The sequence below is a fragment of the Lycium ferocissimum genome, chromosome 5, assembly GCF_029784015.1.
Source record: "Lycium ferocissimum isolate CSIRO_LF1 chromosome 5, AGI_CSIRO_Lferr_CH_V1, whole genome shotgun sequence".
NCBI lineage: Eukaryota > Viridiplantae > Streptophyta > Magnoliopsida > Solanales > Solanaceae > Lycium > Lycium ferocissimum.
Window position 1 is genome coordinate 18,365,650 of NC_081346.1, and position 16,652 is coordinate 18,382,301.

The 16,652-nt window shown below is 36.6% G+C and overlaps 2 protein-coding genes across 2 annotated transcripts; one reads left to right on the top strand and one right to left on the bottom strand.

Annotated features, from left to right (window-relative positions):
- Positions 1-1,471: 1,471 nt before the first annotated feature.
- On the bottom strand, positions 1,472-3,214 carry LOC132056337 (protein CANDIDATE G-PROTEIN COUPLED RECEPTOR 7-like). The gene has a single exon (XM_059448482.1). The coding sequence runs from the start codon at positions 3,026-3,028 to the stop codon at positions 1,706-1,708; it is 1,323 nt and encodes a 440-aa protein (XP_059304465.1). The 5' UTR covers positions 3,029-3,214; the 3' UTR covers positions 1,472-1,705.
- A 4,740-nt stretch (positions 3,215-7,954) lies between these two features.
- Positions 7,955-11,602, top strand: LOC132056336 (leucine-rich repeat receptor-like protein kinase PEPR1). Its single transcript, XM_059448481.1, has 2 exons — positions 7,955-11,024; positions 11,151-11,602. The coding sequence occupies exons 1-2, from the start codon at positions 8,006-8,008 to the stop codon at positions 11,489-11,491; spliced, it is 3,360 nt and encodes a 1,119-aa protein (XP_059304464.1). The 5' UTR covers positions 7,955-8,005; the 3' UTR covers positions 11,492-11,602.
- The last annotated feature ends 5,050 nt before the right edge of the window (positions 11,603-16,652 follow it).

Consider the following 16,652-nt stretch of genomic DNA (forward strand, 5'->3'; position numbering starts at 1 on the left):
AATCCCAAATCATGCCTTTTTGGATGATTTGAGATTTCATCTCATGAGATGAAATTATAAGATGAAATCGCATGTCCCAAGTCCAAATGCCTACTAATAATCATGCATCTGCTCCCCACGTTACTATTTCTATTGCAAACTAAGGCCCCGTTTGTCCATAGATACCAATTTTTTTTTTTTTTTTTTTTTTTTTTACTTTTTTTGGAATTTTGGAGTTGGAGTTGGAGTTGTGTTTGGCCATAGTTTTTAAAATTGTAGTTTTTGGTGAAATGTAATTGTGAAAAAGTGAAAAAAATGAAAAATTTTGAAAAATAAGTTTTTGATATTTCGGAATACAACTTCAAGTTGTATTCGGAATTCTTATGGCCAAACGCTGAAAAGTGAAAAAAAAATTCGAAATAAAGTAAATAATTCTTATGGCCAAACGCCTACTAAGGTTAGCTTCACGCTTCACTATTTTTATTTTGCCACATCAATCAACACAAGAAGAATTTCATACACCACTTTGTATTGAAAACAGAGACAGTTGTTCCCTCCAAATTAGAAAAGCAAATAACCAGATGAACTAGAAAAGGTAAAGGCGCTTGGACAGCCTTTTGTTGAAGAGATCTTGAATAAATTTTTTTATTAGAAAGTTGCATGAAGAGATATTTTTTTCAAAAAAGTTGTGACTTTTAGTTTGTAACGAGTTTTTTTAATCATTCTCAAAAAAGTATCTCCTCGAAAACACTTTAAAAAAGAACTGTTTCTGAAAAGGTTTTCGAAAAAGTTTATCCCAATAGATCAACCATACATACCCCATCATGTGACTTTTCCTGCAAATGTTTTCAGCTTTCTTTTGTAAACTTTGCATAACAAGAAACTAAAATAGTGCCTCTTATGCCTCCTTATTTATGCCTCTTACTTTTCATCTTGTACTTCCACGGAAGTTTGGTTTATATCCCCTTCTATAGCTTTTTTGTGATCTATAAACAGGTTGGGGTCTATGCCTAACTTCCCCACCAAGCTATGGTGGACTATTTTAAAGAAAATCAGGAAAGGTCTCTCATTTTGAGCAAATGAAACCATTGCCTTTCGTCGACTTGATCTAGCCAAAGATGTGAATTATAATTGTACCTTCCATTACATAGTCTACTGAATCAGCGGAGACCATTGAGAAATGTAAAAGACAGTAAGAAAAACTCATACTTACCAGCTACAGAACCTACAAAAGAACAAGAGCAGGCAGCCTCAGACAGAGTATCAACCAAGAGACTATTTATGGCTAATACAGCGGTAACCGGCTTTTAGTCACCAATCATCCACCTTTTGGTCCTCAAGTAAATTCAAATGCAATAGACGCACAAAGACCTTCCATGTATGAAAACACAATATATTGCATACTCTTTATTTAGCTAACCATGTGAACTACAGTCCCGTTCAGAATTATACAAACCAAAAGAAGTATCCCTAGTAGTGTAATAAAGCAAAAGAAAACTAATACCAAGATTATTGACTTGATAACCAACATCCCAATTCAATGCAGAATAGAATACTGCAACAATGTAGATAAAAACACAACAGATATCTCTTACAAGTAAATTGATATACACACTAATGAACAAACAACTAGGCAATGATTTCAAAAATGTTAGAACCTTCTCCGAGATTGAGTATTATCAACTTTGCCTCTTCAAATGTATCTGCATAGTGCTGAAGATGATACTCATAATTCAAATTCGTCTTCAAGTTTGAGTGCCTCGGAAGCAGCCTCTTCCTCCTCGTCATCAATCGCAAAATATGGATTGTGCGTCTTAGGCCTGAAGTTATAACCCGTAAAGACATAGAAGGCAAGTGTTGCTGCTTCAGCAGCCACCACACTAGTCCACTGATACCGATATGAGGTAATAGTCTCCAACGCATAAACCACAACTCTTGTAAAGTATATGTAACATATCACAATAACGTAGTACTGCCTGAATAATGTCAACTTCATCAAATTCACTGCAGCCTTGCCATCAGTCTTAGCTGCCTCACGCAAGTTCTTAATCGACCACACAATAGGAAACAATACAGCACAACAACACACAATATCAACAAGCAAGAAAACCTGCTTCCATGTGTATGAATTTTCACCAAAAGGGCCAGTTTCATCAATCACAACCTGAGCAAGATTGGCCACAACTTGCAAAGGTATAACAATCATCAAAACCTTCTTCTCTTTATCTTGCAAGTAAGGCTTCAAAAATGACCAACCAGTTCCAATCAAAACTATCAAAGTGAACAAAGTAATACCCTTCAAGAAGCTAAATATATAAAACAAAACATCCCAACCATGAGCAGTACCAGTCTTCTTAATATACGATTTATCCTCAGCCTCACACAGCAAATTCAATGCTTTCAAGATCACAACAGCAAGCATAAAGAAATGAATCCCATAAACAGATAACCTTTTCTTGTAAAGTGCAAAAACCCATAAACCCCCCATTAACACATACACAACAAAAAACAAATAATAAATCACTGGAAGAGCAGTCTTGCCTGCAGACAGAAAATCAAGATTCCCACTTTTCGGGTTATAATTATACATAACCGAATGAACATTCATTGAAACTTCCAAATTAGGCATGCAATTAGCAAAAACAAGAGTGAATTGATTCGCTTCACCGACATTAAAAGAAGTATTGAATTGTTTCACAGATGGTTGCAACTGATCAAAAGTTAAAACCCTTTTAACAAGATCAGAGTGAAGAGTACATCTGATATCACCATCTTGGAGTTGTTCAAGAACATGTTGCCAAGCTTCACGTGTTACAAGAAAGAAACCCAATTCAGATGGAACGGGTTCGGGTCCGGATTTCGGGTGGGATAAGGTGATGTCGGTTACAGTGAGGTTAAGACGGCCAAAATGGGTGTACCCGAATTCATCAAAGGGGATTGTAGAACGTGAATCGGATCGGATCTGTGTGGATCGGATCTCTGCTAATGCGGTGGTAATTAAGACAGCCAAGACTATAGAGAAAAGGGAACAATTGTACAGAACAGCCATGTTTATGTTTTGGAGTTTGAGTTTGGGGTTTTGGGGTTTCAAAGGATTGATGGAAAGAAATGTGAGGGGAAGTGTAAGGCTTGCTTGTTGGTTAAGATGGTTGACTGAGAGGTGAGAACGACCATGGACTTGTAGTATTTGAGGTGTACTACATCAATTCTAGATCCATCTTTGGACTTTCGTAACGTGTACTGTTCTCTTTTAAAATTATAACTTCTAAAAGCTTAGTTAGGTGGAAGTGGATACCATTAGTTGTCCGCTCTATTTAAGACTTAATCACCATTTTGAAGTGTTTAAATCTTAGCCAAAACTTTAAAAAGTGGCAGAGACTCGCTTTTTTTCTTCGATTTTTCAAACTTCAAGATACAAAGTTCTGTAATTCAGTTTTCTTACTTTAAACTTCACGAAACGGCGTCCTAAAATTTAATTTTTTCAGTTCAAACATCAGGACAATGTGTCATGAAGCTCAGATTTTTCAGTTCAAATTTTAGGAAACTGTATCCCTCATATATTAGGACTCCGTATCATAAAGCTCAATGCTCTCACTTCAAACTTTTGGAAACTATATCCTGAATTCAATTCATATATCATGACACTGTGTCATGAAGTTCAATTTTCTCAATTCAAACTTCAGGATACTGCTTCCTGGACTTTAGCTTTTCTGTCCTAAAGTTTAGTTTTGTTAGTTCAATTATTCTAAAGTTTAGTGTTTGAGTTCAAACTTCAAGACATTATATTTTGAAGAATTTTTTCAATTATCTACTCCTATTAACTTCTTTATGGGACAAAATATGAAAGCAACCCAAAGAAGGGTGGGTGAATAAGATGAAGAACAAGATGTAAACTCGAAAATAATTTTTGTTGTTAAGACTTGGAGCAGGTGACAAAAATTCTGGAATGAAAGAGAGAGAAGAATGGATACGATCGAGGTTTTGCCATGTTAATATGCACCACCACGGATTATGAAGATTGGAGTCTGAGAGGAAGTAGAAAAACAGAGTGGCTACACTTCAAATACTTTCTAATGTTGATTAAGTTTTAAATAACGGCCCTAAAAGTGGGTTTTGGTGCACTTCAGACCTTAATTAGACTTCACAAGTCACAACCACAGTGTTAGTCCAACGAGTTGGGCCAACATCTTCTTGGGTTAAAGTTGAAGGACTGGGCTAGAATCAATGACTCTTCGTTTCCCCTAGCCTTCTCAGTCCTCATATCCTAGCATCATAATTCATAAGTATATTTTAGATTACTAAAGTACAATATATTGAGATTTTATTAAGAAGAAAAAAAGTTGAAAAGAACAAGCTGAGTTGTTGTTGAATTTTTATCGAATTAGCACGTCCTCAGTCCTTTTTTCTCTTCATAAGCTTGTTATCATTGGCTTAGAAACCCTTATACAGACAAGCTACAATAAGAAATTGATAATTGATTACTGCTTTCCTTTTTGAAATCATTTTATACCGTACATAGACTAGGTGGAGATTCGAACTCTCACCAACAAAGTGAAAGTTCAGGTAGTCAACTAACTGAGCTACTAAGATCCCCAATATTTGACAGGTTCTTGCATGATGGGAGAATTATTACTTTAGCACACAATTAAAGGCCTTGAGGGATGTCTCCGGTAAATTTACTGCGTGGTTGATAGACATAATTTCTTCCAAATTAGTGCTAAACAAGTACAAAGGAATTAAAACATATTTATACAAAGTGCCTCCGGTAAAAATATAAATTGAAAACACCAAAAATGAAGTAAGTTATTGCAACAAGTCCAACTGTATTGATTGTTTGAACAATTTTGTACCGTTTATATATACTTATAAATATACTTATAAGTATTTGGTACAATATAAATATAGTTAGCAAAAACCAAGAAAAGGGGTAAAAGTATTCATAGGTAGTTTTATAAGAAAGATGACGATTTACCCATACGAATGATACTCTAACTTGTACCATTTTGAAAATCCTACCACCTTATTTAGACGTATAGAAAATAGCCAAAAGCCCCCAACGTTTAACTGGATTTCTAACTACACACCGTTACTACACGAAAGACCCTGAACATTTTAAAATTGGAATATATACTTCCTTGAAAAATCACACCCAGATATGTGTTGGATAGTGTAAAGCATGCGCCTGACAAATGTACATTTGAAAAAAAAAAAACTTATCCATTTATTTTCTTATTCTTTTCTTTATTTTTCTATTTTTTTTTCTTTTTTCTCTTTCCTCTGTTCTTCCTCACTTCCTTGAATCCCCACCACATAGCCGCATAGGGCTTCACAGTTCACACCACCTTCATCCCCACCTTATGCTCCATACAGCCACCGCTGCTTCTAGTACTCCATTGCCCCACTATTTTCTTTTTTATTCTTTCTTCTCTTTCTCTTTTTATTTTCTTCTTCGTATTTCCGCCAGAGCTCCACCCATGACCGCCACAATTTCAGACCCAACCCACCACTCACCTGAGTTTTCTACTTCACACGGTCGACCTTCCATCCTTATCCACTAATTTTGCTGAATTTAACAAATTAGAAATTTGAAAATTTTGCTTTTGCTCAATCAATTTAAAGAATTATTTTTCATGGGTAATGGCATGTGAAAACTCAATGGCAGCGGCGACGACACTTTGTGGCCTGTCACCTTAGTCATTTTATAATGATAATTGTAAAGTTGCTGCTACTGATGATGGACTGAAAGTAGCTAATTTCGTTGTGGGTTGAGGTGGTTATTAAAATAATTAGACATTTTTGGGGAAATTGATTTTAGATTTGTTCTTGTTGAGGGTTTTGTGGTTGCTTCGGCTGTATCAAATTTGCCTAAACTCTTGTTGCTTTGTATCACCAAAATTTTCTCTTCATAATTTTTTATTTCTCCTTCAAATTCGTTAATGTGCAGTGGTGTATGTTTTCCAATTGAAATGAAGTGATTAGGAGCCCGTTTGGATTGACTTATAAGCTGTTTTCAGCTTTTTTGAGTGTTTGTTTGCAAAATTAAAATTTTTATCTTAAAATAAGGCACAAAAAATAATTTACCCATTTAACTTAGTTTATACGATCTAAAAATTTGCGAAAATGCCTAAAAAAAAATAAATTTTACTACCCCAACTTTTTTTTCAAATTATAAGTCAATCCAAACGGGCTCTAGTTCTAATTACTAATAATTAAACTTGTCTTCTCTCTATTACTCCCTTGGCTGAAAGGGAGTAAGAAGAGGTCGCGTAGCACCATTATTTCCGACTTCAAGCTCGCTGGAAAATCAAATCGTCTCAATTCCGTCCGATAATGGTGGGTGGTCGGTGACCCAACAACAAGCAAAAATGAAAAAGAAGAGAGAAAAATAATACACACACTATTTAAATATAACGAAAATATAATGAATACACTTTCTTTGCCACCTCAGTATTTAGGGAGTAATATATTCCACTTTTAAAATGTTCAGGGGGTAATAGGACCCTCGCAAAGGTATGGTGTGTAGTTGAGATTTTGGTCAAACGTTGAGGGCTCATTTGGCCATTTTCTACGGAGAGACTCTACTGTGCTATCATTTTCGTTGCTATATATAGGATAAGAATAATTTTTCGAGACAAGATACGATATTATTTTATCCCATGTTTGATAGTAGATGGAGTAATTAATTAGTCCCATATAAAAGACGGGATAAAATTATCCTATGAAATATTCTTGCTTATCCCATCCACATACCAAACGACTTATAACTTCCGGCTACCAGAGTGAAAGTCGAACGTGCTGGGCCAAAATCAGGTCCGTTAGTTGGCTAAATATACTCCGTCAGTTGGCTAAATATACTATGTGATCATGCTATACTTGAATGGTGAACTTTTATTTAGAATAAGAAAATTAAAAAAGAATAAGCTGAGTTTTTGTTGATTTTCGCCAAAATTTCCATGTTCTTGGTACCCTTCTTTTCGCAAATCAATGTAACTTACGGCATGGGAACTCCTTTAGAAATATAATCTTCTTGACAAGGAACAATTTAAGAAACTCATAATGTCCCACTGCTTTCTCCTTGAAATCAGTTCATATCATAGGATTGCGAAAAAAGCATACGGTATTTCAAGTTTGATATTCAATAATTCGAAGGTTATGCTAATGGATGAGAAAATAGAGGTGGTGAAGGAAGTCATAATGGGAATTAGTTAAGGATTTAGGTTATATATATATATATATACGATGAACGTGTAGAGATGTTTTACATTATTTTAATAATATTAACTATATAGTAAGTTATTAATTACTCTATTTTTATGAAACAATATCAGAATGGCTATGACGAATTACCTTTAATTGTGCAAAAACTTAAGCTGATGATATAAAAAAATTATGTGTTGCCATTGCACGGAACTTAAACTCAATAGTTAAATTGATGAATGATATTTTGGATTATTTGGTTGTATATTATCACCGTGCTTTTTTACTAACGTGATGCTTATATATGGTATTCCGTTATATTTCGGAAACGTGCAAAAGAGAAAACGTTTCTGTGAAGTTGTTCAACATGCACATGGCCCGACAGACATGTAAAAATAATGGCGTGCCTGGATTTCAAGAACGTGCTGTATTAATATAAAAAAACTGAGTGAAAAGCATGGCGGGCTGGCTCATGGCCATTTTTTAAAAGCATTATCAGCCACCTTAATGCTGTCGGAATGGAATCTCCAACGCCCCGAAGTGCCACGTGTATAAATAACTTAAAATCTCACTTTCAATGGAAGCTTCATTCTACCCCTGGGCCCTCATTCATAATTCAATGTCTTTGAAATCTAATCTAAAGTTTTCACGAACCTAGCTAAGCACAACATCAAATATTCTCCTACTTTCGTCGTTTCCTCAGTCATTCATTACCTACTACCCCACTAATTAAGCATCATTAGCTGCGCACACGTTAGTTCAAAGGTCCCAGCCCAAAAATTAGTTCTTGAACTAGCTCCATACTCTTATCACAAGTAAGAGGTCAGAAATGTTCTTGTTTCTGATTAATTTCGTTCTCTTCTTTGCTAACGTGGTAGCGGTCTTTTCGGCCTCATTGCCTCAAGATGCTGTTCATCTACTCGGGTTTCGGAGCAGTCTTCCAGAGCCCTCACAACAATTACTCCCTTGGTATCAGTCTGTTTCACACTGCCAATGGAAGGGTGTTTCCTGCTATTCAGACAGAAATTCTCATGTCGAATCATTGAATGTCAGTGACTTCCTTCTATCTGGAACCTTGGAGAAGGCCTTTCCCAATTTTTGCCGTCTTCCTCACTTGGTCTTCCTTGATCTCAGTGGCAACCATTTCACTGGTGGCATCCCCGTTATGCTTGCTAACTGCAGCCAACTTGAGACAATTCTCCTCAACGACAACAGATTTTCAGGATTCATCCCACCAGAGATTTTCAAATCAAGCAAGCTTTTAAAACTTGATTTGGGTTACAATCAGCTCAATGGCACCATTCCTTCTGAGGTAGGCCTTTCTACAAACCTTCAATTTCTCGGATTGTGGGACAACTCCCTTAGTGGAAACATTCCAAAAGAGCTATTCGATTTGCCAAACTTGACACATCTCGAACTCCACACGAACGATCTGACAGGACCTCTGCCCGACTTCCCATCCTCGTGTTCAATTTCCAGGCTTTCTATTTTTGAGAACCATTTCTCAGGTTCTTTGCCAGTTACCCTCGGCAATTGTCACAACCTTACTACATTCTATGCATCATCTGCTCATCTCGGAGGAGTTATTTCCCCAGAGGTCTTTAGGGGCCTTTCAAATCTCCAATCTCTATATTTAGATGATAACCACTTTGAAGGGGAAATTCCCGAGACCTTATGGAATGAGAGATTAGAAAAGTTAGTTCTTTCCTTGAATAAGTTTAATGGAAGCATATCCGAAAAGATTGGTGGTTGTCCTCAGATAAATTACATTGATTTGTCAGTTAACAAATTAACTGGTCAGATTCCCAGGTCGGTTGGGCGTCTGAAGAATTTGAACAAGCTTCTTTTGTATGCTAACATGCTTAGTGGTTCATTACCAGCAGAATTTGGAAACTGCACTTCTCTTGATGAAATCAATCTGTTCAATAACTTCATCGGTGGGGAAATTCCTCAAGAGCTCTGCAATCTTCATGCCTTGATAAAATTTAATGTGTACGAAAATCAAATTCAGGGCCCTATTTCAGAATGCATAGGGAGAATGAGTGGAGTGGAGGAGCTAGGCCTTTATCGGAACCGATTGACTGGCAGGATACCACCTGGAATTACAAATATGACGAAACTTGCATATCTTGGTTTGGCTCAGAATAACCTTACCGGGGAGGTACCACCTGATCTCGGAAAAAATAATTTCCCTGGCTTAGTTAGGGTTGATTTAGGTTACAATAACTTCAGCGGACAGATTCCTTCCGAACTATGCAATGGCAACAGGCTTGCAGTCCTGGTTCTTGAAAACAACAGTTTCAGTGGCAGCTTCCCAGCATATCTAGCAAAATGCAAATCTGTATATAGGGTAAAACTTCTCAACAACAATCTGCAGGGGAGTATTCCTGACGACATTGAAAAGAATGAGAACATTTCTTACTTGAATGTTCGAGGAAATATGCTTGCAGGAAGGATTCCAGCAGCATTTGGTTATTGGACCAATCTTTCAACAGTTGATCTTTCAGAAAATATGTTTTCTGGCTCCATACCTGCCGAATTTGGGAAGCTGCAAAATCTTGAAAGACTGAGCATTTCTTCAAACAGACTGACAGGACAAATTCCTCTTCAGTTGAGTTACTCTGCAAAACTGGAAGAGTTGGATCTCAGCAACAACAGTCTTTCCGGAAGAATTCCAAAAGAAATTGCATCATCTTCAGTATTGACAAAACTTCTACTCCAGGACAACAAACTTTCTGGTACTCTTCCAGACACTTTCTCCTCCTCACAAAAGCTTGTAAAGCTGCAGCTTGGGGACAACTTGCTCGAAGGCCCAATTCCATGCAGTCTGAGTAAACTTAGGCAACCTAATTTTGCACTCAATGTGAGCATGAATAAGCTCAGTGGTCAAATTCCTAGGTGTCTGAGCAATCTAGACAACTTAGAAATCCTTGATATATCAAGCAACAACTTGTCTGGTGCAATACCATCAGAAATGGACAAGATGAGGTCCCTTTCGACTCTCAACATATCATTTAATAGCTTGTCAGGGAAGATACCCAATACATGGGAAAAACTATTACGTTCACATCCAGGATCAGCCCTGGGAAATCCAGGACTCTGCTTACCAGGAATGGAAGGTAGTAACTGCAAGCATGTGACAAAATCACATTTGAAATGGAAGATTTTAGCTGGTATAATCAGTGGATGTGTGCTTTCCATGGCAATTATAGTTACTGCAATTTACTTAGTAGTGACTCGGTCCCTGCTGAATAAGCATCGGCTCGTCAAGTGTCTGTCTGGAATTGAAGATCTGCCTGATCGTATAAATTTTGAGGACATTGTACATGCAACAGAAGGCTGGAGCGAAAAATATGTTATTGGAAGAGGCAAGCATGGAACTGTTTATAAGATGGTATCTGCAAAATCCAACAAGCTTTGGGCTGTCAAGAAGGTTGACTTAGCTCAGAGAGCATTCAACGATGAAATGAGAAGCCTAAATTCTGTCAGACATCGCAATTTGGTGAGATTGGGAGGATACTGCACCAGACATGGATATGGATTCATTCTAACAGAATTTATCCCTGGAGGGACTCTTCATGATGTCCTTCACCAGAGAAAACCATCTGTAGTCCTGGACTGGGAGTCCCGCCATCGAATTGCTCTTGGAATCGCTCAAGGTCTGTCATACCTTCATCATGATTCGGTCCCTCAAATCATTCACAGAGATCTCAAATCAGATAATGTAATGCTGGATTCCGAGATGGAGCCAAAGATTGGAGACTTCGGGATTGCTAAAATACTATCAGATTCTGATGAAAACTCGACAAACTCTAAAATTGTTGGGACCCTCGGATACATTGCTCCAGGTTAGACACCCGTTACTATGCTAGTTTTCAGTATAATGCAGTTGACAGACTACTTTGTTTAACTAATAAGTTCTAATACTTTCTCCCCTGGCCCCTCTCCCTCTCCTCGTCCCTCCATCAATTCAGAGAATGCATACTCAGTTCGATTGACAGAGAAAAGTGATGTCTATAGCTATGGAGTTCTTCTATTGGAGCTCTTCTGCAGAAAAATGCCAGTAGACCCCAGCTTTGAAGAAGGATTAGACATTGTTTTCTGGGTGAGGAAGAACTTGCAGAGAAGCAACAATTTCCTTTGTTTTCTTGATGAAGAAATTAGTCTCTGGGATGTAGAAGAACAATGGAAGGCCCTGAAAATAGTGGATTTGGCGCTTCAATGTGCTCAACTCGAGGCAAGCACCAGGCCAGCAATGAGGGATGTAGTAAGGTCTCTTGTCGAGTTAAATCATAGATGTAAAGTGAAGAAATGAAGCTTTTAGCTGTGAAAACCGTGTTCATAGTTTCGAAATTCCAATATAATCATGTTCCTGGTTGATTCAGTTTAACTTTCTGAAATCTAATGCAACAACATAGACTAAAAATGCATGATGTTTCGTATATGGATGTAGATTTTTTGGCAAAAGCAGTTTTTGCCTTCTAGCGATAGCCCTTTTCATCACGGGTCACTGTCCCAAATCAATTTTTGTCCAATTACTTTCTCCAGCTGCTCCAAAATTTGAACAGCTTCCAGGTTTTCAAAATTAATAAGAGTGAGAAGGAACAATGCTCTGCTACTAGCTAATCCTGATCTTATGTATTATGAGATTACAGATTATAAAAGAAACTCAAAGTATACCAAGCCGCAACCACCCCCGCCCCCCCAACACCCCCACCCAAAAAGAAAAAGCAACACAATCAGCAGAAAAAGATAAGCTTCCGTTGGACTTGGTCATACTAATGAGTAATGATGGCTCCTGCTGAATGCAAGAATAGATGACTCCGGCTTAACGGTCTTCTTGTGTTCCAAACTTCCAGTGACTGAATTATCTTCATAAAAGAAAATCATAGAAGATATGATGAATAGAAAATGCTTGTAACAGTCATTGCAGTTCATGCGAATACAGATGTTAGATAAGGTAGTGATACCTCAGGTATGAGTACCACAAGATATCTAACAAGACTTGACATAGGAATGGCAAATCATATAGGAAAATCAGATCAGGAAAGTACAATAATAGTCCTTGGAGAATTAAAAAATCGGTAGAAAGGAAATATGCAAGAGGTGCAAGAATAAACTGGCAGGTAGCAAGTGACAAATAGATGAAAGACATACCTCAGTTACGAAAACTACAAGACCAAAGCATAATACAAGGGCCACCTAATCAATTATCAGAGCCTAAAAACCCAACTAAAATATTCCCGATTCCTGTTCTGATATTTTTTATTTAGTTGATTTGGATGTGCATTATAAGTCAATCCCCATAAGATTTTGACTACTATTCACGTTAAAATATTCACCAGAATTTTGCATTGGCCATATTCACAAAGGCAACACCACATATGCTGACAAGTATCAGACTTCTAGTAATAGAGCTTCCATTCTGAGTCAGATCCACAAAATTCCCAAGCTTCTTCTCTTAGCAGGTCCACTTTTGTGCCTACGAATTTGCGACGAACTCCAGGCATTTGGTGCTTGCTCTAATACCTAAGCTAGTGCAAGCAGCTCAAAAAAAGAAAAAAAAGAAAAAAACAACAGTAACCACGTTACAGAATAGCTAGGATAAGCGAAAACCAAAGTTGAAGAAGAAAAATTTCTGCCTAATTTCTCTCAACAGACAAGGTGCTGATTTCTCAAAAAGAGCTGATCATATTCTACATCCAATCACATTGCTGAAGTTAGAGTACAGATAAATGCTTGAAAACCCTAGTGTCCAAAGATAAGGTCCCTAGAAACAAGAAGTTATAGAAAGGCTCCAAGAAAAAAGTACAACATACTGAAAAGCTTCTCGAAATAGCCTCAAGGTCAAATATTAAAACAAGGTTACACTTGTCTGCTTCCTACAGCCAATAAAAGCAGGGCTCAGGAGTTTGTCTACCATGAATAGAGCTTAAGAATTCAAAGAACTACTCCATTACGGGCTATGTTACCTACCGCTAACTTGATTAGATTGATAGCTCAATGCACATAGACATGGTGTTCTTGGGTATTGAATACTTAAGACCTGCTAAATTGAAGAATAATTCATTAATATACATGGTATATGGACTGAGGCGCACTAGCACGGAGCACCAGGAATTCATCTTCAATGAAAGTAAAGATTACCATTAGGAGCCTCAATCACATTATAAAGAACTTTATTTTAAAACATTATAAAGAATTAGATCTCTAACGGATGCCAATCTTTTTTATTAGCACTAAATAAAGCAAACTTTTGCAAAAAGCTCGAGTTATATAACTTGTTTACATTTCCTTCAAAAGAATTATTCCAACCAATCATGATAATGATAAATATCTCTCTACATAGATATCTCAATGCAACATATCTTTTGTCATTTAATTGTACTCACGTTAATGAATTACAGACAATCTATAATATGTTCCTTACCACTTCTTTTTCCTCACTCTTTTTGTCAGTCAATTGTGTTATACATGACAAGGCAACAACATTAAAGGACAATATGATACACGAGCTTTTGCATATGACGAAGGACCAATGCCTAGTTGGTGAGATAAAAAAACCAACTAAACCTATTCTCCGCAGCTTATTGAACTCCATTGCCCCCATAATGGACACTCAATAAAAGTCAGGAAATGTGTCCTCTCAGCAATCTCAGTTCTTCTTTCAAAAGTAAAAATGAAATTTGAGAAAAACAATTAACTAGACTAACAAGTACACATAGATAACAGCATAATCATTTACTCACAAACATGATTGAGGAGTAGACATCTTAGGAAAAGCAATAGTCCGTTCCCCACTGGACGTGGCATCTTTTATAATCCTAATTCAGTATACTGAGTATTAAGTTACCAAGTCTACCAGATGAGTCCAAACTTGGAGATGTCCAGAGGTTTCTTAATTGTTTAACCAGCTGATTAGTGAAAGAACAAGCAATGAATAAAGAGACGTATGTTATGAACCTTTAGCACGCAAGAGATTGCAGCAATATTAAACTTCAGTCAGAGTCATAAAAAGCCATATATTTTGGTTGTTTTTCCACTTGCTTTGCTGCTTCAAAATTCTTTTAAATATTCAAGAGCTAATATAGATATATATAAATCCCTTTCACCTAAACATTCAACATCAAGCCATCTCAGAATCATCATATGCAGAGAAAAATAAAAGTAAGATCAACAGAGAGATAAAGCCCTTCTCATTGAAATTGCAGAAAACTCAAATAAATATACTCCGGCAACATCAAATTTTGAAATTCTAAGATAATAAAGGGGCTGTCCGCTCATTAAAAAACTAACATTGCCCTTGAACAGATAGTGAAATTAGGAACAGCGTCGTACCTGTTGATTGATGGGAGCAATAGCAACTACAACTCATTTGAGACAAATCATTTCTGAACATGATAAAATAGATTGGATGTCATATAATTTTGTAAACTTCTTTTAACTTTTGTTTTCCAATTTAATTGTGGATGACTGATGAATTCAGGGGCGGAGGGAGGAAGTGCCGAGGGGTTCGAACCTTCGGCGGAAAATTACACCATTTATATATGTTTAAAATTATTTTACATATATATATATATATTGGTGTGTCTTTTTTATATTTTGAACCCCTGACTGAAATTCTGGCTCCGCCGCTGGCGCTGATGAGGGGAAAATCAAACATGCCGGTAAATTGGAGGAAAGAGGGGCAACAACCCTACAGGCTACAACTAGAATCCTAAGATGGAACTTGGGTGCAGCCATGCACAAGGGGCAAATATATCGTGTAAATTCCTAGTTTCTTTTATTACTCATAAAACCTCGATTTTGAACCTCGACCTTACCGCTTTTGACGAAAGTTTCTCTTTGGACGTAATAGAAAAAATGTTGCCTCTAACATTTTCTGTACTGGTTATCCAAAATTGTTGGTGATTAATAAAGTAGGTATAGAATTTGTAGATCAGGTTTAAATTCAAATTCCAACGTAAAAGACACAAAAGTAATTTTGTTTTAACGGAACAGGGTCAGATCTCTTATTCGACTATGCGATATTACGCGCCGTTTATATGATGTTCCAGACATGTTCTTACCGTTATGTTTTGAACCTACTCGTGTCCTTGGTTTCACGAAAATATACTCGTATCCTTGGTTTCACGAAAATATACTGGAGGGCAGATTTGTTCTGTTTTGCATAGTATAGGGCCATGTTAAATATATTAAAATTCATGAATATTATGGCACAAAAAATAATAATATGGCACAAAATATCATTGCATTCCAAAACGTGAAAAACATTTGCAATTACAATCTATCTACCATCACATTGCATCTAAATTTACAATAAAAAGATCAAAGGCAATTACATTCATCTTTTAAAGTCTCTCCCTCATAACATGTAACTAAACACAAATCAAACAAGACAACCCAATAACACCCCCCCCCCCTCATATTCTCAAGTCTTTCATTAATAGAAGAAGAAGCCTCGACTTCAGCAACAATTTGGTTAAAATCCTCATTATCAGTAGTAGAAGAATTTGCCTCAAACTCAATCACTGCTTCCTTTAAAGTTTCAAGCTTTATTTTTTCCTTCAAAAGATTGTTTTCACTAATAAGAGCACCATTTTCCCTTTTCAAAAGATTGTTTTCACTAACGAGAACATCCTTTTTATTTTTCAATTTGTTTATCACCTGAATGGTTCTTTCTAGACATTTTTCGTCTACCCAGTCCCGATATCTACAAGATCATACATGCAACAAAAATCACAAGGAAATAGATTTGTTGCAACAAAACATAAACATTTAAAAAAATATATATATATAGATCTGCCGCAAAAAAAAAATCACAAGGAAAAAAAGATAACTTACATCAGACTTATGATACTTGAAAAACGTCTCCCAGAACTATTTGGAGTCCATAATGTGAGATGGAGCGCATCAACTCCACATCCACAAACCCTTCCACGGCTATTTGAAGAACTCGAAGCTTCTGACATTTCATAAGCAACTGAAAGAATAAGAGCACAAAGTGCGGAGTTGCACGATAAGTGTGGAGTTTCAAAATGCAGTATCAAAAAAACATTGGCTAGCATAAAGTGCAATATAAAAAATAAAAATAAAATAAAAAAAATCTGAGAATTGTTGGTACAATATTTAGTTCAAGGAACTTCAATGGATCAAATATGCCCCTATACTATGCGAAACTGAACAAATATGCTCTTCAATACATTTTTTCGGGTTTCCGTTAAATGAAGGGCACGAGTAGATCCAAAACATAATGGTAAGAGCACATCTGGGACAACGTTTAACCAACGGGTAAAAGCGCGTAATATTGTATGGTCCACGGCATATCTGGCCCTTTTCCGTTTTTTTTTATTTGTCTAAATTTCGGTGGACAAGAGTCACCTTGTGGTTTAGTAGAGATAGCTTGATAGAATAGTCGGGTGTGACAAACTAGTTCAAACAATGTAAGCTTTTTTCGGTTAATTCATATTGTAGTT